This window comes from Ostrinia nubilalis, chromosome 23 (genome assembly GCF_963855985.1).
Source record: "Ostrinia nubilalis chromosome 23, ilOstNubi1.1, whole genome shotgun sequence".
In the NCBI taxonomy this organism is placed as follows: Eukaryota; Metazoa; Arthropoda; class Insecta; order Lepidoptera; family Crambidae; genus Ostrinia; species Ostrinia nubilalis.
The window spans coordinates 2,481,124-2,503,329 of NC_087110.1; the positions used below are offsets into that span (position 1 = coordinate 2,481,124).

Consider the following 22,206-nt stretch of genomic DNA (forward strand, 5'->3'; position numbering starts at 1 on the left):
AAAGCGCTTCTAGGGTATAATGAATAAAGAGGCGTGTAACACGCTCTTTCTTTTTAAATTCAATAACTTATTTGGATAGGCATAGGTACAACAGGATAATAAAATATAATGTTTATTTGCTAATTTTTTATTTACCTCCATTCCATTACATATTCACGAAGAATACAGGTCAAATTAGATTAGAACATTACGGGTATATATTCCTCCTTATCCACCTTGTGTATGAGTGTATGTTTGTGTACACCCCGGGCACGCCCGCTTTCCCGCAGTTCTTGGGCCCGAAGCTCACTAACCCGACCAGCACGTGTAGCAGACCATCAGATGTCAACATCAGCGGGCCCCCTGAGTCTCCCTTGCACGCGTCCTTTCCAGGTTCTCCACCGGCGCAAATCTGATGCTTCCAGAGACGAGGCGGGTTAAGCGTGTGGTTCACGGCATTTTGGCAGTCCTGTAATGTGTAATGTTTTAGCCATCAACGCTTTATCTGAAAATAATTCTATTTAAGACCCATATTCACAAACTAAAGTTGCTGACATAGCCCGACGGATTAGCAAGCTGAAGAAGCAATGGGCAGGGCACATAGTATGCAGAACTGACGGCCGATGGGGCGGCAAGGTTCTGGAGTGGAGGCCGCGTACCGGAAAACGCAGCGTGGGACGTCCACCCACAAGGTGGACCGACGACATCATAAAGGTAGCAAAAAAGCGCTGGACGCAAGCCGCTACCAACCGGGTAACATGGAAAGCATTGGGGGAGGCCTATGTTCAGCAGTGGACGTCCTATGGCTGGTTCGTGTGTGTCACTCCGCCACTCAAGTATTGTCTATGAACAGGTTTTTGGGACCCTTTGCGTCCACGCGCACTGTAAGACCTCATTGTAATGTTTGTGAATACGGGTGTTTATCTCTTCAGGAAGAAGGATAAATCCTATATTAGGGACAGTGTAGACTTCTGGTGTTCTGAGGGCTTAGTGTGAGTTTTTTTTTTGCGCTGTACAATCTACTAGAGACTACGTTTGATGTAAACTCATATTCAGGCCTCTGGTTGACTTATCCGATAGTCTTGAAGTTGGACCTTGATACGCTAGATATTGTTGCAAAATTGTTTATAACTAGTCCACATAATAAAAAAACCCTGCTCGTAGATTGAAATACTATACAGAGTGTTAGGTAAATGGGTATATGAGCCGACACTAGCCCATGTTAACATGGGCATATAAATGGTATGGTGAAGTCAGAAATTTGATATCATCATTTAATTTTTTTAAATTTTCATACAAAATAAATTTTATAAAATCCGATTTGTATGAAAATTAAAATAATTAAAATGAAGATATCAATTTTCTGACTTCACCATACCATTTATATGCCCATGTTAACATGGGCTAGTGTCGGCTCATATACCCATTTACCTAACACCCTGTATATTAATTATTAAAAATTAGGTACAACTGTATTTGTAAGTGCCGTCAACCTTTGCGAAACGTATAATTTTGAACTCTGTTATTATCTGTTATACACCTACCTCAATGCTGACGAGCGGCAATGTAACTTTTTGTTTGATGGGACTATTGTTTGTCCGATTCCACCTGCCCCATCCTGCAGTGATGAGTTTAACTCCTTCATTCACGCTTCGCAAAACGTCGGAATTCGTCAAGCAAATTGGACGGACGAACTCTAAAAAAAAAGAATGAACGTACAGTACAGTTCAACAAAAATGGTAAACAGATATCAGTCCAAGCAGTAAAAATTAAAACCGGACAAGTGCGTGTCGGACTCACGCACAAAGGGTTCCGTACCATTGATTTATGAAATTAATCTCGTTCAAAACAATTTTCGTTGGTAGTTTTTATAGTAATGTACATCATATATTTTTTTTTTAGATTTTTCATTTTCTTATTTTAGAAGTTAGAGGGGGGGGGGGGACCAACTTTTTTCCACTTTGGAAGCGTCTGTCACGCAAACTATTCGGTTTAGAAAAAAAGTATTTTAGAAACCTCGATATCATTTTTGAAGACCTATCCATAGATACCCCACACGTATGTGTTTGATGAAAAAAAATTTTTTGAGTTTCGGTTCTAACTATAAGGAGCCCCCAATATTTATTATTATTTTTTTATTTTTGCATCAAAATCCTAATGCGGTTCACAGAATACATCTACTTACCAAGTTTCAACAGTACCTATAGCTCTTATAGTTTCGGAAAAAAATGGCTGTGACATACGGACGGACGGACGGACGGACAGACAGACAGACAGACAGACATGACGAATCTATAAGGGTTCCGTTTTTTGCCATTTGGCTACGGAACCCTAAAAATCATCAGTACCGTTATAGATGGCAGGTCTGGCTAATCTTATAAGAGCAATGTCGTTTTTTCTAGTGAAGGAGCTGTACGAAGGGTGCACGAGGATGCTTTCTATGGGGATCACTTGCAGAGGCTGGGCGCAGTCGGCGTTCACACAATCTATGTCGTACCGGGTGTCGTACTCGCCTAGGCGGACGTTTATGCTGTAAAGTTGAAAGAGATAGTCCGAAAAATTTCATTATGATGCATATTTTACCCCACCGAAAGCTTAATGTCAAAGTAAATACAAAAAAGTAGGTTATCTTCATATAAACGCACCGAGCGCGGTTTGTATGTGAGCGCGCCAATATACGTTTGCGGTGCGCACGCACACACTGACAAAATTCGGCGCAACCACGACTGGCTCCCCGCTAATCCACGCTAAATTTTGTCAGTGTGTGCGTGCGCGCCGTATACGTATTGGCGCGCTCACATACAAACCGCGCCCGGTGCGTTTCTATGAAGATAACCTACTCATTTGTTACTCTCTTAATGTCGAAATCAATGGGGTATAGAAGTTACTGACTGCCAAAGTTTGTATGAAAAAATCTTGAGTTAACTACTATAATAACAAGATTACTAAAGTAATTATTACTATCACAAATCTATCTACTATTAAGTAAAATGACTTCGACTTACGGCAGCTTTGTTTCATCGGTGATACAATGGGCCGCCGTCAAAACGTATCTGTTACTGATCAGGGTTCCGCCACAATACGTCTTAATTTTATTAGCGTCGTTGTATTCTAGAAGTACTGTCCATGGGTATTCATCTATAGCGGTGTCTTCACCCCCTGGAAAGAAAAAATCTTGATATCAGCGAAGAAACTTAGGAGCTGGTCGAACTTTATATGGCACATTTGAGGTTTTTGTTTAAGAATCGCAAATACAACTTAATAATGCTACAGAAACTAGTCGGCTCTCAGGCCCGATTCCCACCAAGGCGGAGGCGAAGAGCGGAGCGGAGAAGTGTTTTGGATGCCAATCAGTTTTCATTATTTTCAACCGACTTCAAAAAAAGGAGGAGTTGAGTGTTTTTTTTTTTTTTTTTTTTTTTCTATGTTTGTTACGCGATAACTCCGCCAATTATGAACCGATTTGAACAAATCTTTTTTCAGCGTATAGGTAATACCTCAAGGGTGGTCCCATTTCAATTTAATAATTAAAAAAACAACCCCCAAGGGTGGAAAATTGGGGATGAACTTTTTTATACGCAATATCTCCGCCGATTATAAACCAATTAGAACGATTACTTTTTTGTTGAATAGGTATTATCAAAAGGGTGGTTTCATGCGAATTTGAAGAAAATATTTCACCCCCAAGGGTGGAAAATTGGGGATGAACTTTTTTATACGCAATATCTCCGCCGATTATAAACTAATTAGAACGATTACTTTTTTGTTGAATAGGTATTATCAAAAGGGTGGTTTCATGCGAATTTGAAGAAAATATTTCACCCCCAAGGGTGGAAAATTGGGGATGAACTTTTTTATAATATACATTAAGAATATGGTCTCAATGTACTGCCTACCTTCAGTGGTAACATCAAGGTAATAATTAGTTAACTAAAAAGTAAGAAATAAGTAAAATTTTATAAAAAAAATTAAAACCGACTCCAAAAAACCTATACTAAAAAGTAGAAAAATAATTACTAATTACCTACTTATTTATTAGGACGAATTATTAATATTTATGTAGGTATACCATGATTGATACTTTTGGAGTCGGTGCAGGCAAACTTTACATGTTTCATAATCTTGGCATCGACTCCAGAAGTATCAATCATGGTATACCTACATAAATATTAATAATTCGTCCTAATAAATAAGTAGGTAATTAGTAATTATTTTTCTACTTTTTAGTATAGGTTTTTTGGACTCGGTTTTAATTTTTTTTTCACTTCTCCTCTCGGCTCCGCGCGGAGCCGCCGCCGCCGCTGTCAAGTTCTGTACAAAAATTAGTCCGCCCGGTCTGCTCCGGTCCGGTCCGCCTTGGTGGAAACCGAGCCTTAAGGTGGGTCTACGCTAGACGAACTGACTTACGAGCTTCGAGGCTCGACTGTGTTCCGCCTTTTGACAGTTTTTTGACGAACACAGGGATTTAGAGGCGCTTCGAGTAGAGTGATTGTTGAAGTCTCGTTGTACATCTCCACACTACACCGCGAGTAAAGCGGGTCGGCTTGCAATCAGCTGGTGCTCGGCTTGTCTAGCATAGACTCACCTTTACAACTTGGAAATAAAACGTGTGTTACCCACCAAAAATCTTGTCACCACTGTTGGCGTCATAACCACAACATCCACTAGCGGGATCTGGAGGGAACGCTGTCATTTGACTCTGGCAGTTGTCCCAGGGCTCGGTGTTGAACTGCGGGAGAGGGCCGCAGCACACGTCGAAACGGCCAGTGAAACATCTGATCAGCCAAATATATTCAAACAAAAATATGTGTGTATGACCTGGAGGGCTACCCCGAAACGTTGTTTACGTAGTTAAGTGTCGGGTCTATGTCACAGTCGCATCTCGTTTTGCGTGAGGAGCAACAATAACGGATAACGTTTTTCGGAATAACCCCGCTGGTTCGTTGGACACAGCGATAATCACGCGGATGCTGGGCAGTTCTCGTATCTTTGCATCAAATCTTAACAGCTCGGTTACCGCTTCAGTGCCTCGCCAATTAGAACCACCCAGGAATCGCATGGTTTTCGCGCATGTCTATTTTAGAAATTTTCGAGGAAGGTCCAAAATTTTTTAAAAGAAGTCGCTTATTTCAAAAGGTTAGAGCATAGGGCACAGAATAAACTGGACGCAGTTGAGGATGTAAGGTTTATAGTCATATTTTTGGTATCACTGACCTGGAATTCCTCACATAGAATTTTTCACTGGATATATTACTATATCTATAATTATTCAAATGTGGACACTGCTTCACATGTACGCACTTCCCCTTGTTCCCTTCTGGTGTATAACAACTGTCGCAGCAGACCTATAATGTTATGAAAAACTCGTAAGTACAAGGACTCAATATATCCGTATTCCGTTCATAACTATTATTGTTGTTGTTATCAATTTCTTTTATTTTATTTTGTTTATTTAGGACTGCCAACGAGAGACACACTTGATACATATTAATTAAAATTTATGTTTTAATATCTTCGTAACCTTTGGCAGCAGCCCTTCAAAGCCGCAAGTGTATTGTGCCAGATTGAGACCAGCCTTGTGCCGGCCTCGTAGTCTTTCCATAATGTCTGGGCATTGTACGTATTTGATGCACGTTCCATGTCCTCCATCGGGCCTCGTGCAGAGCTCTTCTAAAATGAGTAGACAACACTTTTTATGTTCACGTAATGCGACAGCAATACCCGCTCAGGTTAATATAAAAAACGGTTGTTTCAGATTCTGAATTAATGGTATAGATAGAGAATATCCTATAGATAGAAAATCTGATATGTTGATGTTTATATAAATAAACAAACTATAGTTAATTTAGTTTTATTAAGCTACATGTATAGTAAGTATCTCCCTGCACATTTATGTACAATTAAATGCTGTTGAAACATTGTTAAACAAATAAAATAAAATAATCTTTAAGATAAAATAAAATAACACTTACGCCCGTGAACGTAAAGAGCCACAAATGCAAAGACACACGCGAGTTGGAGAAGCATTTTGACAGGACTATCCTAGTGTAATTCGACGATCACAGTCACACTGGCACATTACGTGAATGTTAGAGTCATTCTCATTACTTATACCATAAATGATTTGGCCGACGCTGAACTAATGTTTATATTACAGGGCATCCTGGAAAATTACGTATTATTAATTTGACTGGTATTTTTGTTATCATCGTAGGTATTATTGGCTTTTGAGTTTTGACACATCTGGTTCGCTCGTATGGATTTCGGTGTGTCACAGAAAAAGTAACTGCATATTTTTACCCGACTGCGCCAGACGGAGGGTTCTGTTTTTCGAGTGTATGTATGTATATTTCTTATGCACGGCCTACAGCCTAAACGGCTTAACCGATTTTAGCGTGAGAGGTGTCGTTATATTCGTCTTAATCGTGAGAGTGACACTGGCTATATTAAAATTGAAAAAAATCAAAATGGCGGATTTTAGGCGTCATATTTTTCTCCAAACCTATCGAGTGAGGTATCAAAATGAAGGACTTTTTAAGTAGCTTACAAAAATGTATGGTACCTACATAACTAATTATTAAAATTAAATTATTATTGAAAAAAAAAAAAACCCAACTGCGTAAAAATGAACTAAAAAGATAAAAACAAGACAACCTAACGGGACTATTCCCACCTCTCGTTCCCACCACTGCAACTCCTGTGTAGCCAGGATCTACAGCTTGACCGCCACAAAAACCCAACCAATGAAGGTCAAGTTTGTCCCGGGGGAAAGTTAAACTGTCATTGGACCCGCAACGAAATTAATCAGAAGAACATAAGAGGAGTTCGAAATTAAGGTTCGACTTCCCTCCATTGCAAAGCGGATGACAGGTGACAAACAAAGGTTTAAAACCTTTAAGAAAAGATTATGCACCACGGACAATAAATTAAATTAAGGGGGCCTATCTTATGAGCAATTAGCAACTACCTGCCAATAATATTTTTCACAAAATCGCTTAAAAGCACGGAAATGTTTCCTTGTCGCGAGACACAAGACAACCTAGTGTTCACAAATGCAGTCGGAGGCATCAATGATTAATTCTTGGCATCGTAGGTATTAGTTCATTTTTATTATTGAACTTTTTTTATCCACAACGTGGAAACTGAGGTGGAAACACATGGCCTGCATCTCACTTGGTGGAAGTGATGATCAGGCCGAAGATGGAAGCAAGCTTCACTCGGGATCCTCAACTACAGAAGAACTGGCTATAGGGTAAGATAGCCAGTTCTTACCGCATACCGCTGGAACACAATAATGAAAATTTTGATGATCAAGTTTAATGACAACATTACGAAACAGTTGCATGCATGATTGTGCCATGCTGATGGCGCTCTTGGTAAACCAAATTGAATGATAGGTACATGTTTTTCTGTGTCAATAAAGTTATTTCTATTTCTAAAAATCTGCGCTGTTCTCGTAACCCTGTATCATTTTCGTATCTACCTACGCAACATTAATACTTATTAAAGTTAAGTTTATTGACGTGTTTCCACTTCCAGTAACTTTGTTGATTATTATAAGCTATTGCGTTAATGCACAAAATATAATGTCATTATCATTGTTTGCGTCAGTTAGTTACTCATTTGAATTATTTCAGTACAATGTTTGTTTGATATTGTCTTATATTAATTTCCTTGAGGTAATTTAATTACTCGAATAAAATACAATGTTGTATTAATTACTGTATACAGTCGAGCGCTTTAAGCTAAACATTGTGATGTTGTATACAGTTGTCCTGACTCCTGAGCACCTAATAAAGCGGTCCCAAACTATTCGATGATTGATTGAGATGAATAAAAACAGATAAAAAGTACCGCAGGTCTGACAGTAGTGACTGAGTTTGTTGCGGACTTGCGGCGCTTCTTCTCAGCACTTGTCAAATGTCTCGAAGCGCTGGTAGGGCAAAATAGGAATGAGACATGTATAGGCTCCTTGAGCATTTGACGATTTGTAAGTACTAGGGCATGCAAACCGGTTAACCGGATAACCGAAAAACCGGATAACCGACACAATTTGGAACTCGGTTTTTGTCAGTTATAAATCCGGGTTTTTCGGTTATTTCGGTTTTTCTTCTACGATTTTAGATAATTTAATAACTCATACAAGAACATGCTTCTTTAGTCATATCAATAAAAACAATTATTGTAATGCAATGTGAATGAGTAGAGTATAGTCTATGGCTATGGTATTGAACTAAAGTACCATGTATCTTCTAGCTAAAGCTATAAGCGCGCGGGCGCAAAATGGAACGCTCTTTGTATTTGACCATTGCCGCCATTATTTTTGCTTTGCTAGTCTCTGTCAGTGTCTCAGTGTCAACTTACATATTATTTAATTAAGCATAACTATGACCAAATGTTCTTCTTCTTTTTTGATGATGTTGGCAATACACGTCGAGGTCGACTTGATTTGTGCCATTTTCCAGTATATAAGTGATACGAGTTACAAAATGAGATCAAGTAATGATATAATGAAGGATGATAGATGATACCCTTTTCCACCCTTTGAGTCTCAGTAAACTTGTGGTGCTTTACTGAGACCTCCTATGGACAACTTGAGAGAACCAGAAGAATCACGATGCACTGTTTTGCTTCACTTGCCCACACCCATGGACGTTCACGAACACTCAATGGTTAATAATCCACCATTATTACACATTAATAGTCGCCCACACACGAATTTGAGGAAATAAAACAAAACCGCTAACATGACGCTTCAGATTCCCGCCAAGAAGTCCTGACCAAAGGTTTTGCTTTGCTAATGAGCGAAGTATCCTATTGTTGATCTCTTTATATTTGATTTTTAATTAAACTATTCAATTGATCTCACAATGTATTATGTTCAGAACATGTAACTTCATCTTGTCAAACTAGAATATAAAAGAAATAAAATGATTTTTATTATAATTTGCAGCATTTTTATTTACTTACAAACAGTCGACCCGAAAAACCCGAAAAAACCGGTTTTTCCAAACCGCTCGGTTTTTGCATGCCCTAGTAAGTACTAATTTAATTAGTCTATACAAATAAAAATAATTATAATTTTAATTTTTCGATTTTCTCCTTACCTACCCCGAAACGCTGTTTACGTAGTTTCACGTCTGTCACCGTCGCTCATGCTGGCTTCTCGCTTTGCATGAGAGGTATGGCAACATTCGAAACTTCGGATAACGGTTTTGCCCGCAGGGCAACAGTATGTAGGTAACGCCACCTTTCGCTTGCCGGGCGACTGCTCTATGTGAGCTACAGAAGTACAGACACTCGTCCCGTCGAAATTTTCAAATGTAATAGGTACGCTGTTACGGCCATCGTTTCGGTTTCGATTCGGCAGCTACGGGCAAACCGGTCCATGTAGGCTCCATCTTGCTATCGGCTCTGGTCCACCCCCAACCAGTCGGGTATAGGGAAGACTGAGTCGGTTGCTTGCAACTAGTCCTATACGCGAACCCCTTGGATTGATCTAATAAGTAAGTGGATAGATCTTGAACAAGGGACGACTAGAAAAGAGGACCAAAATCCCAACAGAACAGCCTAATCTGGTTTACTGACAGCTCAAAGCAAATCTGCGGTCTATGTCATTGTCTTTCAATCTTGGAATCGGTAGGTAACCCCAAAATCGTGGGGGTTACCAGGGGGTGCCTTAGGACTTACGCCGCCACTGCAAAGATGGCCTTGGGAACGGGAACGGGCGTCTACTGTAAACACTTCGAACATAGTGAACGCTTAAGGAGGTTTGCTACAGTGTTTCAAGCTGAATTCTACGCTATAATATGTGTGCACTAAAGAACAGGGGTGTAAAAACGCAATATTTACATCCTGATCCACAGCCAGGCAGCACTCAAACAAAAAGCCATCGCCTCAGTGAAGGTTGAGTCTAGAATTATTCTAGATGCAATCTTAAAGATGAACAAACTCGGAAGGCATGAAAGTGTCCCTGATGTGGGTTACCTGGACATACACGGATCAAATGCAATGGGAGAGCCGACAGTCTAGCGAAACTAGGGTCAGAGGCGATACCTATTGGGTCAGAACTGATACTTACCTTTATCTAACGGCATACCTCATGGCCATAATATGGCCATATCCAAGAAGCACAGTGCTGAATGGGAAAGCTCCAACGATATAAGATAAGCCTCTCCAAATCATTCCTAAAGGGAAACACAGGGTCATGGAGAAAACTCATTAAGCGGAAATAAAAGGCCCAAGCAATTACTGGTACGCAAACTGGGCATTATGGAACGAACCACATGTCCCACAAAATGAGCCTAACAACAGAAGACAGCTCTCGAGCATGTGGAATACATGTGGGGTCCATGAATCAATACTGTAAGGATGGGTCTGCTTGGGTCAGCATATCCGGCATCAGAAGACTTAGAAGGCTTTCACTCAGACGCTTAATTCACCTAATGGATAGGATTTTTTTGGATGATAAGGAATAAAAAAATGGAGCATAAAGATCCTAATAGGTCGCTGTGGACTACGCTTAGACCTAGCTTAGCTTAGCTTAGCTTAGGCCCTAGGATAACCCAGACAGCAGCAGCAGCTTTGTATCAGCCTTGGCTACTGGCAGTATATCAAGGGATTCGCGTATAGGATCAGGTGCAAGCAACCGACTCGAGTCTTCCCTTTACCCGACTGGTTGGGGGTGGACCAGAGTCGATAGCAAGATGGAGCCTACATGGACCGGTTTGCCCGTAGCTGCCGAGGCTTGCCTGAAAATGGTGAGAAGTAGTGCAGAAGCTGGTGCTGTCTGAAAAAAACAACTAAAACGGTCACAGCCGTAACCTTTGTGCTAAAAATATCTCCCGTACTATGATTGTGAAACCTCATTTTCCTCACACTTACCTTTCCGTTAAATCACTGGTACAATAGTATGTAGAAATAAAAGTGTTAATTAAAATAATAATAATCATTAAGACGTTTAGACAAATTAAAGTTCTTTATTTAGTGCTTTCTTCTTATGATATTTTTAATATTAAAATGCATTTAAGCTATTTTCAACCTTATGTCTCACACACATAGAGTTCAAAATCAATTGACGAAAAAATACAAATTTTGTTAGATTGATGTGCCAGCAACTCTAAATAAATTCTAAAATAATAATCCTTGCTTGCTTAGGAACCAAATAGTATGAATTCATGGATAAAATAATTTTTTTTTCCGATGCGCAATAAAATTCGCCCGCTGTGTCCTGAAGAAATAATTTTTTTCACCTACTTTTTGCGAAAAATGTACCATACAATGTTATATTTTTATAATCCTGATAAATGTAGCTTTCAGGTCATATTTTTTTTTATTAGATTATCTCCAGTGGTTTAAAAGTAAACGACGTTTATTTAAAAAAATACTTTTTGGTTTTTGTGAATTTTACTCAATATTTCTATTTTTTTGTATGAAAAGGCAAAAAGTTTGTTCTAGAAATGAATTCGCCATCCTTTAATTATCCGAAAATGATACCACACTTGCCCTAATACCCATAGTTTTGAAGATATGGGCCTTAAAGTGAAGCGCGGCGGAAGGAAACTTGCCCCCCCTCCCCCTGCTACCACAGGGGGGGCTCCCGATGTCTACCGACGGAAATCCACTCAGGAGCACCCAAAGAACCACTGTTGCAAAAATGAGCCTTCTATACCAAAGTGGAGGGGTCTCCATACAAATCATTGCACTAAATTCCCTACTAATATTATTCGACAAGGTCACAAGGCCTCACATACGAGCGAACATTGACTCACGCACGCGTATTCTTGTGTATGATGGAAGAAAATAAAGAAAATGGTGTACTAAATACTGTGCAGTATTTAACTGCCTATATAATAATGAAACCACAGAATGTACTTTTTTAAGTTGCCTCAAGACACTGAGACTTGCTACTATAATATTAACTACTTATTTACAAGTAGTTAATGTTATTCATGATAATTCATGCTAAGTCATGTATTTCCTCCGCCATTTTCCGCAGTTTGGCACCTCACGTCACATCATTTTACCGAAGTCAGCCCTATAGCTTGCGCGCAGTGCCGATAACTGACGATTGTCAACAAAATGGTGCTTGACTCTTGAGACAGGCTAAATTACACCATATTATTGTTAATGACATTGAGCATACATTTTTTTAAATACCTTCGCGAAGTAAAACTTCTGTACGTAGTACTTATTATTATTCTGTGATATAACTACCACCTAACTTTGGGTAGGTTTTATTTCTGCAGTTGATTAATGTGACACTATCACTACTCGTAGTGCAAAAATAAATGTGGTTCATAATGACATCATTGACATCGAAGATTTATCAATAAATGCTCCCCTTTCCTTGTGCTTGCGCAACATTTTCATTAAATTGGTTTCTTTATGTTGTAAACACAACCAAGGGATAAATAATGTGAACATAAGACCTCCCGAAAGACTTGTCCGAAGTTCCGAACGGAGATATCCCGGTTTTGCAGGAACTGTTTTTCCGGGATTCCATTCGTACGTGTTTTGATACTAACACGGTCACAACACAACAACAGTGTCCCACTGCAAACGAGATGTTCCTGTGATCGTGTGATTGAACTATTTATAAGAAATATGTATTATTCGGTTGTTTTCTTAAATAAATGAAAAAAAATATCATTTTTTTTGCACTAGATCAGTCTTTCCCAAAGTGGGCCATAACGCCCCATTGTGGGCGCTGCAGGCTTAAAGGGGGGCGGTAAGAGGCCCAGAAAAAAAATCGGACGTTGTATAGAGGCTTGGGAGGCGTCATTTACTAGGAGGACTCTTAGACACCGACTGAGCACTCGACACTCGACTAATGGGGGCGCTAAAAAGAATTTATTCTCAAAGTGGGCAGTAGACAAAATAAGTTTGGGAACCGCTGCACTAGATTATGGATTAAAACAAAGTGAACTTTTGGCTGTACAGATTTATTGTAAGCACTAATACTGCTAATACAATGTAACAGATATAATTAAAAATATAATTGTATGTTATACCTACTTATTGGGACATACATGTGTGTCATTTAAATTTTGTACTTAGTCATTGTAAATTTAAAAATTCGCACGTCCAAATCTCGCCGTAGTGTTAGTGGGTTACGGCCTAATCTTAGAATGTATCCAGTTCATATACGAATGGACTTTAGTATATAACGCGGGTGCGTTCACCGTGCCACACTTCTCCTCGCCGTAGCTGGTGATGCCGAGGACTTCAAAGACGACGTCCTCCCTTTCGTACATGAGCGGCCCGCCGGAATCGCCGCTGCAAGAGTCCTTGTTCGCCTCGCCGCCGGCGCAGATCTGACTTGTCCACAACTCACTTACAGTTCGGCGACATGTCTGCAAATAACATTACGAACTTCAGTTGGTATTTCATCTCTTATTAGCACTAAACGAGGTTAATCCCACCTCCCACACCAAACAGTGAAGCTAATGAAACCCAAACAGTGAAGGTTTTGTTCCCCAGCCTGTTTTGTGCCCTGCGAGCCCAAATAACTGCACGCAGGAAGATTAATGAATGCTACTGACAACGCCACTCTTGTAGCAGAGTTTTGGGCTGACACTGTGTAGGTTTGTTGTCGACACGACAGGAAGAAGAAGTTAAGGTTAAGTAATATCTAGCGACAGACTGACTTTATATTATTCTTAAAGAGACATACATCTCGAACATTGACCACGCTATTTATATGAGCTCTTTCCCCACCAACCTAATGTATCTAATTTTATACAACATGGCAGCTATTAACATTACTTCTGGGCTTCTGGGTTTACCGGAGAAGAGTAGTCCCGTAGAAAATTCTATTATTCCCTTTTGCGAACCTATGCTTTCAGAAAATGTATCATCATCACCAGTTCACCAGTCATGCACTGGGACTGAGAACCTTACTTCCCCCGGTTCCCCGGTTTTAGTTATGAACAGTGTAAGTGATGTGCTCCGACCATTTAATTGCAACTTCAACTTGTCAATTTGTAAAGGTTTATAAAAAACTACTGCTCACAGTTGATTTAATAAGTGAAAATAATTAACTGTTTCTATGTCACTACTGCCGCGTGCCCCCATTCCTATACTCATCTATCAGAACCCAACCCGTTTGGCCAGCGTGGGGAATGTAGGCCAAATCTTCCATTTGCCTCTGGTCAATTAAAGGGTCGTGCTCCTGCAGTTGAGACTAAAAGACCTGATGATGATGGTGATGAATGAACTCACAAGTGCATCGACGAACGGCAGCGGAACGTGGAGCTTGACATTAGAAGAGTGATGGTGATTCGGATCGACGTCTCCCCACCCAGCGACCACTAGTTTGAACTTTTCTGGTGGGTTTTTAGTCAAATCAGCAACGTGGCTCGGAAGACATATCGGTTGGATGAAATCTGCAAACATCAAGTCAATCGATTAATTCTATGGGAGAATCAAAGTCCTTATAATCGTATTAGCTGTGCCCGCGACGAAAAAGTCGTCATTTGAATATTTTTTCCCGTTTTTACAACATTTTTCATGCTCTACTCCTATTGATCGTAGCGTGCGTGATGGTATTATAATATGCCTTTCTCGATAAATGGGCCAACAAAAAATATTTATTCAAATAGAACCAGCAGTTACTTAACCAAACAAACCCTTCAAGCTTTATAATATTAGTAGGTATAGTAAAGAAGTGTTACTAATAAATAGGTAAACTAGACATTATCCTAAAGTCTGTAAACGCAACATGGAATATTTCTAAGGTTTATAAAATTTATCATATCATCTCGACTGTCAAATTTTTTTGATATTGGTTGCATGCATTGATTCCAATTGACAAAAGTATTATCACTTTTTATCAATAATTCAAAATTATATTCAGACACTACTGCAGTATTAAGTACTATGTTAATTGGTAACTTTAAATTTTTTTGTTTTACCTGTAAATGGCACCGCTTTCTCCAGTCTAATGAGAGCGATGTCGTGATTCTTATGGATTTGATCGAAATCGGGGTGTATTATGATTTGCAGAATCTTGGCGGTGACAGTGGCATTTTCGATGCAGTGCTCATCGTCACAGTCATAGTTAGTACTCTTGTCGTATTCCCCAAGTACAACGTCGGTTCTGGAATGACACATGCGACTTAAACACTATTTGTCTGAGTGCGTGGATTTTACCTGCCTAGCTCGCACTTATTGCGTGTCATGTAAACTATAAATTACTGTTATTTTATTGAAAAAGAGGCTCACAAAGGTGACTGAGTTTCTTCCGCCACATCTTCTCAGCCCATTATGTTGTCCCGAAGTGGTGGTAGGGTAAGCTATATTTGGGACGTGTATAAGTGCTCTGGAAAGGGCCTATGTATGTACTGAATAAAATATTTGAATTTGAATATGAATCTGGGAGTGTTGAGCCTTTTTTCTTATAAGAACTAACATGGATTTATCATACTTATCTTGGGCATCGCTTATTTCGCGTTTATCTGGCAACACAGAAACTAACTGGGAATTTTACGGGAACTCTAAAATGATACTACAATAAAATAAATAGGTAGGTACATTAGCAGACTTCAAGTTCACTTAAAAGAAAAAATAATGGCTTTATACCTACCATGAAAGCTAAGTAACGTATCTATTGTCGATATACAGGGTGGCCAAGGAGTTGACGTTCAAAGCTAAAATTTAGACTCCTTACATCAAGGTGAACCTAAATCACCCCCATAGATGTTCCACGATTTGCTTAGTTTAGGAGCTATCTCCTTATGGTTGGTTTTTATTTTTTTCTCACTTCTGGCGAGGACTTGTAACTAGTTTGTTTTTAATTACTTACGCTAGAGAAGCTTCCAGTGAAGATCAACTTTCTTAAAGCTTCACGGTTGCTTCTCACCGTTTTCTCAAGGGGTGATTTAGATACACATTGATGTAAGGAATCTAAATTTTAGCTTGGAATGTCAACTCCCTGGCCACCCTGTGTAGTCCATAATGTAGCAAGCTGATCTGGCAGTGTGTCAGTTATTTGTCGGGGGATATTATTTAAGTAGGTCCTGTCCGGCAATGACTTCAATGAACTATGAAAAAGACGGCAACACTCACGCTTGGTCCTTGTCAGCACGGTCTACGCAGTGGGCAGCTGTCAACACGTATTTGCTGCTTATAAGTGCACCACTGCAGGTCATGAAGGGCTTTGGATATTTGAGCAACGCCAGCCACGGGAACTGATCGATCTTGGTCGCTGTCCCTCCTACAATTAATTTGTGTCATTAGGTTTAAAGTTTTTAAAACCACTTCTGTAGGCTAGTGGTGAGACCAGGCAGAGACCAGGTCACCTGTTCGAACGAACAAGTTTCGGGCTCGATTCCAAGCAACATTTTTTGCTCGGTTCAGTCGGTGGTAGGACTTGTTTCAAGTCCGCTTGGGTACGAGTAGTCTGTCTCTATAACAACAATGTAAGGTAACAGCATTGTTGTGTTTTGGCAGATTGTGGTAACATTAAAAAATCTTTAAGTTAATCTTTTTGTGAACTCACCCATAATCCTGTCTCCTGCACTTTTCTCGATTCCACAGCATCCGGAGTCTAGGCTAGCCGGAAAGGCGCTCTCGCAATTAGCGTGTTGCCGCTCAGGCTCGTTACTGTAGCAGATATCCAGTCGATTTTTATTTATGCATCTGAAATTAATGATTATTATTTGAAAACGTCAGCAGCATCAGAAAAAGTATGTACTGTCTGAATAGCAAGCCTCCCTAACCCTGACCAACGTGAAGATGTCACGCTCCTGCAGTCGAGACTAAACGATCTGATACCTATAACAGCTACCTTCAGCTTAAAGTGCATCTGAAGCACGGGATCATTTTCCTTTACGTACATTCAGGATTGTGTGTAATGATCCGATAGATCAGGGAATAATTAAAAACAATTATTTCTCTTTGTCCCTCATAGGAATCGAATCCAGAACCACCTAGCTCGAGAGATTCCATATAACTAACAGCTACACCACGTAGCCTGTTTAAGAAATGACTCGAGTTTTCTGATAAGAACGGAATTGATCAAGTTAAGGCCAGTTTTGTGATCCGTAGTTAAATTAACCAATTGTCTTTTATGACGTGGTAAATATCAGAAAAATCATTTTTGAAATAGCTAGCTTGACTTTTAGTAGGTATATTAATTGGGCTTAAAGGACTTACTTTGACATTTTAATTTTCCAAGGTGTCATATTTAATTTTTTAGTTCGTTCTTTGTCATACAATTCACACACCCCCGGTCGTCCGTCCCATGTGTAACACTCTGGCGGGGTTTTACAACAAAGTTTTTTGTCAGCCTGCAATGATTCAACAGAATAAATAAAAAGCAACGACCACAAATACCTTTGGTCATAAACATAGACATAAACTTAATAAATTAAAAATGTGGTAACGTGAATGTGCTGAAATTAACTAATGTGATTTGCACACTTGTATTTCCCAATCTGTAAGTTAAGGTAAGCGGCCTGCATCCAGCGCCTTCCTGAAATCTTTATAAGGTCATCTGTCCACCTTCAAGGTCGACGTTCCAAGTTGTGCTTGCCGGTGCGTGCCCTCCATTCCAGAACCTTGCCGGTGCAACCCCATCGGCCGAAAGTTCGTCGTGTGTGCTTAGCCCATTGCCACTTATGCTTGCTAGTCTGTCGGGCTATGTCAGACTTTAGTTCGTTCACGGATCTCCTTATTTCTGCTTGGATCTCATTTATTAATTTATTTATTAATAAATTTATTAATACATTTATTTATTTATTTATTTGATGAGCAACATAATAAGCTTACAGAAAACCCAAATTAAGATACATACATTAAGATACAATATTAGGTAGTGGTAGATTAGCCCGACGTCTCACATACAATCAGATACTCGTATTGGATCAGAAGGCTGCGAAATCATGCGATTTTTTTAAACTAAATGATGATGATGTGAAAAGACAATGCCGGAAATTGGCGTCTTTTTTTTTTCGCGCGGCCATCGACCAAACCTTGTTTTTTGATTACAAAATAGTATAATAAACCAAACTTACTACGACATGTATACCTCTAAACTCAGTCTGAACTGACTTACGAGCATTAGAAGTTTGATGATTTTCATACTAGATTTGCTTTTTGCGCGCAAGTTTTGTAAGAAATTGCAACAAAATAGTGACATTGTATGTGTAAACAAACAATATCATCCATTAAAGGCTCCAGACATCAGTATACAGCAGAATCAGCGCAATAAAAAATAGCGCGTTATTTTGTTGCAATTTCTTACAAAACTTGCGCGCAAAAAGCAAATCTAGTATGAAAATCATCAAACTTCTAATGCTCGTAACTCAGTTCAGACTGAGTTTAGAGGTATACATGCCATAGTAAGTTTGGTTTATTACATTATTTTGTAATCAAAAAACAAAGTTTGGTCGATGGCCGCGCGAAAAAAAAAGACGCCACCTTCCATACAAAATCTGGCATTGCCATTTATGACGAACTAAATACAGTGTGAGTCACGTTAAAGTGTACATATAAAAATAAATGAAACTAGACCTATTTTTATCGACAAAAAAGAGGTCAAAAATTTTTTGAGATTTATTTTTTATTTTTTATAGAATTTTTTTTCTTCCAATTACTTATTGTAAAGAAAACCTAATAACTTTGAAACTAAGAGGTATATCCTGATAAAATAAAAACTGTAATAATGCTAAATAACAGGCGATACTATAAAAATACATAAAATACACAAAAAATGCCAACAAATAATAAAAAATGATACTTTTTGAAAAAAATCTGCTTTTAAATTCGTGTTTTTTTTGGTTATTTGATAAATTTCTCCAAAAAATGCCCCTATAACCAGTGGTTTTTATTACTTTGTATTATTCTCTATCATATTACCTTCGTAAAACCAAAAATCGCATGTCTCTATCCCTATCACAACGTTTGCAATGATCGTTTGAACTAAGCCTCTCTGGGCGCGCCATTCAACGCTTTGTTAACAACGAAACTGAAAATGGCTCTAGATTTGTAATTTTGATAAAGACAAGTTAGATTTTAAATAAAAACAAAAGATTTCGAAGTAAAATAAGCATTTTAGTTAAAATTAAAATTGTCTCTACCTGTAGCTAAGAATAATGTTGTGGCAGGCCTTTGTTCAAACGATCACAGCAAATGTTATGATAGGGATAGAGACATGCAATTTTTGGTTTTAAAAAGATAATACGATAGAGAATAATACAAAGTAATAAAAACCACCGGTTATAGGGGCATTTTTTGGAGAAATTTACCAAATAACCAAAAAAACACGAATTTAAAAGCAGATTTTTTTCACAAAGTATCATTTTTTATTATTTGTTGGCATTTTTTGTGTATTTTGTGTATTTTTTTAGTATCGCCTGTTATTTAGCATTATTACTGTTTTTATTTTATCAGGATATACCGTTTAGTTTAAAAGTTATTACGTTTTCTTTACAATAAGTAATTGGAAGAAAAAAAATTCTATAAAAATTAAAAAAAAAATCTCAAAAATTTTTTGACCTCTTTTTTGTCGATAAAAATAGGTCTAGTTTCATCTATTTTCATATGTACACTTTAACGTGACTCACACTGTGTATGACGAAGTTAAAAAAATTGAAGGCTGAGTTGCACCATCTTACTTTAACTTTGACAAACGTAAAAAAAAGTCTACAAAAACATTGTAAACGTGCTTTTTAAAGCCTACTTGTAAAAACAAATGAGACAGATCTTTGACTCTCATAGAGTCAAAGATCTGTCACACTCCATACAAAAAGCACCGGTTATCGTTATAGTTACGGTCAAAGTTAGGTGGAGCAACTCAGCCTAACCGATGCCACTATGACTGTCAGCTGTGCTGTGTCCATGTGTATGATTATTCACATAATTTATTCATAATTATCTGCATTATTACACACACGTAATTTATGTGTGGGTAATAATGCAGATAATAATATCATTTTAATTAACATTACCGGTTTACCGCATCGAGCTTTCTTTAGTCTTTCTAATATGTCTTTCGGCTTCGGTCTCATTCTAGCCAAGTCCGTAATGTCTTGCGGACATTCCTTTATTGACATACATGTCTCGCCAGCAGGGCATTCCTCGTCTGCGAAAAAATACGAATGTCACTTTTTAAATTATTTGATTCCCATCACAGGTTCCCAAACTTTATGCTTATTGTTTCAATTGAACCCCTGAGTAAAGAATAAATAAATAAATTCTATTTTTACATTTTTTCTCTTTCATAAACTGCTTTGACATTGAAATCGATTGATTGGTTCGATAGATCCCAGCTTCCCAAGATACACTTAACATTCGTGACATTTGAAATTTCGAAATCACTTCACAAAAAAATAGTTGGAGCGAATCAGATTGAAAACTGTTAGTAGAAATATTGCTTTGTCTATAGGGCGTAATACATACATAAATAAATTCTTAAATAAGTTTTCATTTATACCAATGTATGTTTTGTCATGTTATTTATATTTATTTACCTAATGATAAATATTCAAGTTCTTTTCTGTTTATGTGGTTTTCCTGTAATACCATGGTACACGAGTATGATAATAATTTTCAGAATATTATGTATTTGTGCATACATATTTATATGCATATTTCTGGCCATAAATTGTGACAACGTTTATAACTCTGATACCTTTCTATAGTTTTTATCATAAAATTATGTTTGTTTTACAATTTTATTGTATTTATCACTTGAATGTGATTAAATGACATTACAGGTCAAGCGAAGTTTCTATTTTTATATTTATTCCACTTTGTTCACCTGGGCGAATTGACTCTACTAAAGAGGGCGCCTTATTACTCTACCTCTAGCCTAGATAGAGCTTATAAAAATATGTAAATAGGGAAAATGCATCGGTTTTAAAAGTTAACAAATTATTTATAAATAAACACCTTATTTAAATCATGGAATTTTTGAAAAACTAGCAATGAAATCGTACTGGAAACAAAAAAGTTACAAGTGTTTAAACTTTGCATGGAAATAGCTGAGCGTGGCGTGAAAATGTCTCGCTTAGTAACTTGTATAGGACTCTGCGTGTCGTCCTAACATGACCAATGACGTCATGAGATCTCTAACGTCTATAATTATCTTTGGTATATTTTGGTTTTTTTTTAAGAAAAGCACTGATTGATTCGATAATGCTAAGGCTACTGAAATGAGAGAAATACAAAAACCCGGAATATTCCCTATTAGTACTCACTTGCATGCAGGTGGCTAACGAATGCCAAGAGACCAATCAAAAGCGTCCACTTCATGTTCAGTTCACCCGGAGCGCTGCAAGCCCGACTGCTCTGCAGCCCGATAATAACTATGTCAACATTGTTTACACACACTTGCTTTATACGACGCCTTATCTACGGGAAATTCTGTCTTCCCTATCACTGCATTGTGACAAACAAATCGCAAAACGTATTAATTAACGAACCCGTTTTACCCCTATAGCCTATAATGTTATTCTGGGTTAATATTTACTTACTATTACTAATAATAAATTACTAATGATGTTGATGGATGGCGTTTCACGGCTTCCCCCACATGAATATTTACGAACGTCAAAAGCAGTAGTTTGTCCAGCGCTGTAGATTTAACCAATGTCGATAGATGGCGCTTTTATGGATATTTCTCACATTTTATTTATTTATTGAAATCTGGCTTACGCCTAACTTTGGGTGGGTTTTATTTCTGCAGTTGACTAATGTGACACTATCACTACTCTTAGTGCAAAAATAAATATGGTTCATAATGACATCATTGACATCGAAGATTTATCAATAAATGCTCCCCTTTCCTAGTGCTTGCGCAACATTTTCATTAAATTGCTTTCTTTATGTTGTAAACACAACCAAGGGATAAATAATGTGAACGTAAGACCTCCCGAAACGCTTGTCCGAACGGGACACACTTCTGGACACATCGATTGGCCCACCTTGTATTTTCAGTATCGTTTGGTCCTAGCTAAAATTTTATATTAGGTCGAGCAAAAAGTTTTTATGCAGTTTTGAACCTGGCACATTCACAATTTCATTCAATAGTCTTTTTTTGAATTTCGAACACAGAATTTAAAGAAACAAAAGACAATTTGGAGCCTGTTTGTTGATATCAAACAATCGAATACTAAGAAAACTTGTTTTTATTGGTTTACTTGGATTGAATTCTTGCAAAAGTGATTGATATCTTTGGTTTTGCAACAAACATTACTTATTCTTAACATTAAGGTGAAGTTC

At 38.2% G+C, this 22,206-nt stretch overlaps 3 protein-coding genes across 3 annotated transcripts in view; 1 reads left to right on the forward strand and 2 right to left on the reverse strand.

Moving 5' to 3' along the window:
- LOC135083194 (protein MTSS 1-like) overlaps window positions 1-22,206 on the forward strand; it is a 249,561-nt gene that overhangs the window by 141,989 nt on the left and 85,366 nt on the right. The window lies entirely within an intron of this gene.
- On the reverse strand, window positions 118-6,107 carry LOC135083302 (phenoloxidase-activating enzyme-like). The gene is made up of 8 exons (XM_063978044.1): window positions 5,952-6,107; window positions 5,501-5,649; window positions 5,194-5,324; window positions 4,600-4,754; window positions 2,985-3,138; window positions 2,328-2,509; window positions 1,524-1,675; window positions 118-448 (listed from the first exon to the last, which is right to left on the reverse strand). The coding sequence occupies exons 1-8, from the start codon at window positions 6,004-6,006 to the stop codon at window positions 188-190; spliced, it is 1,239 nt and encodes a 412-aa protein (XP_063834114.1). The 5' UTR covers window positions 6,007-6,107; the 3' UTR covers window positions 118-187.
- LOC135083306 (phenoloxidase-activating enzyme-like) lies at window positions 12,908-21,422 on the reverse strand. The gene is made up of 8 exons (XM_063978047.1): window positions 21,183-21,422; window positions 19,932-20,065; window positions 17,137-17,270; window positions 16,481-16,620; window positions 16,048-16,195; window positions 14,895-15,079; window positions 14,203-14,366; window positions 12,908-13,334 (listed from the first exon to the last, which is right to left on the reverse strand). Exons 1-8 carry the CDS (start codon window positions 21,235-21,237, stop codon window positions 13,092-13,094), a joined length of 1,203 nt encoding a protein of 400 aa, XP_063834117.1. The 5' UTR covers window positions 21,238-21,422; the 3' UTR covers window positions 12,908-13,091.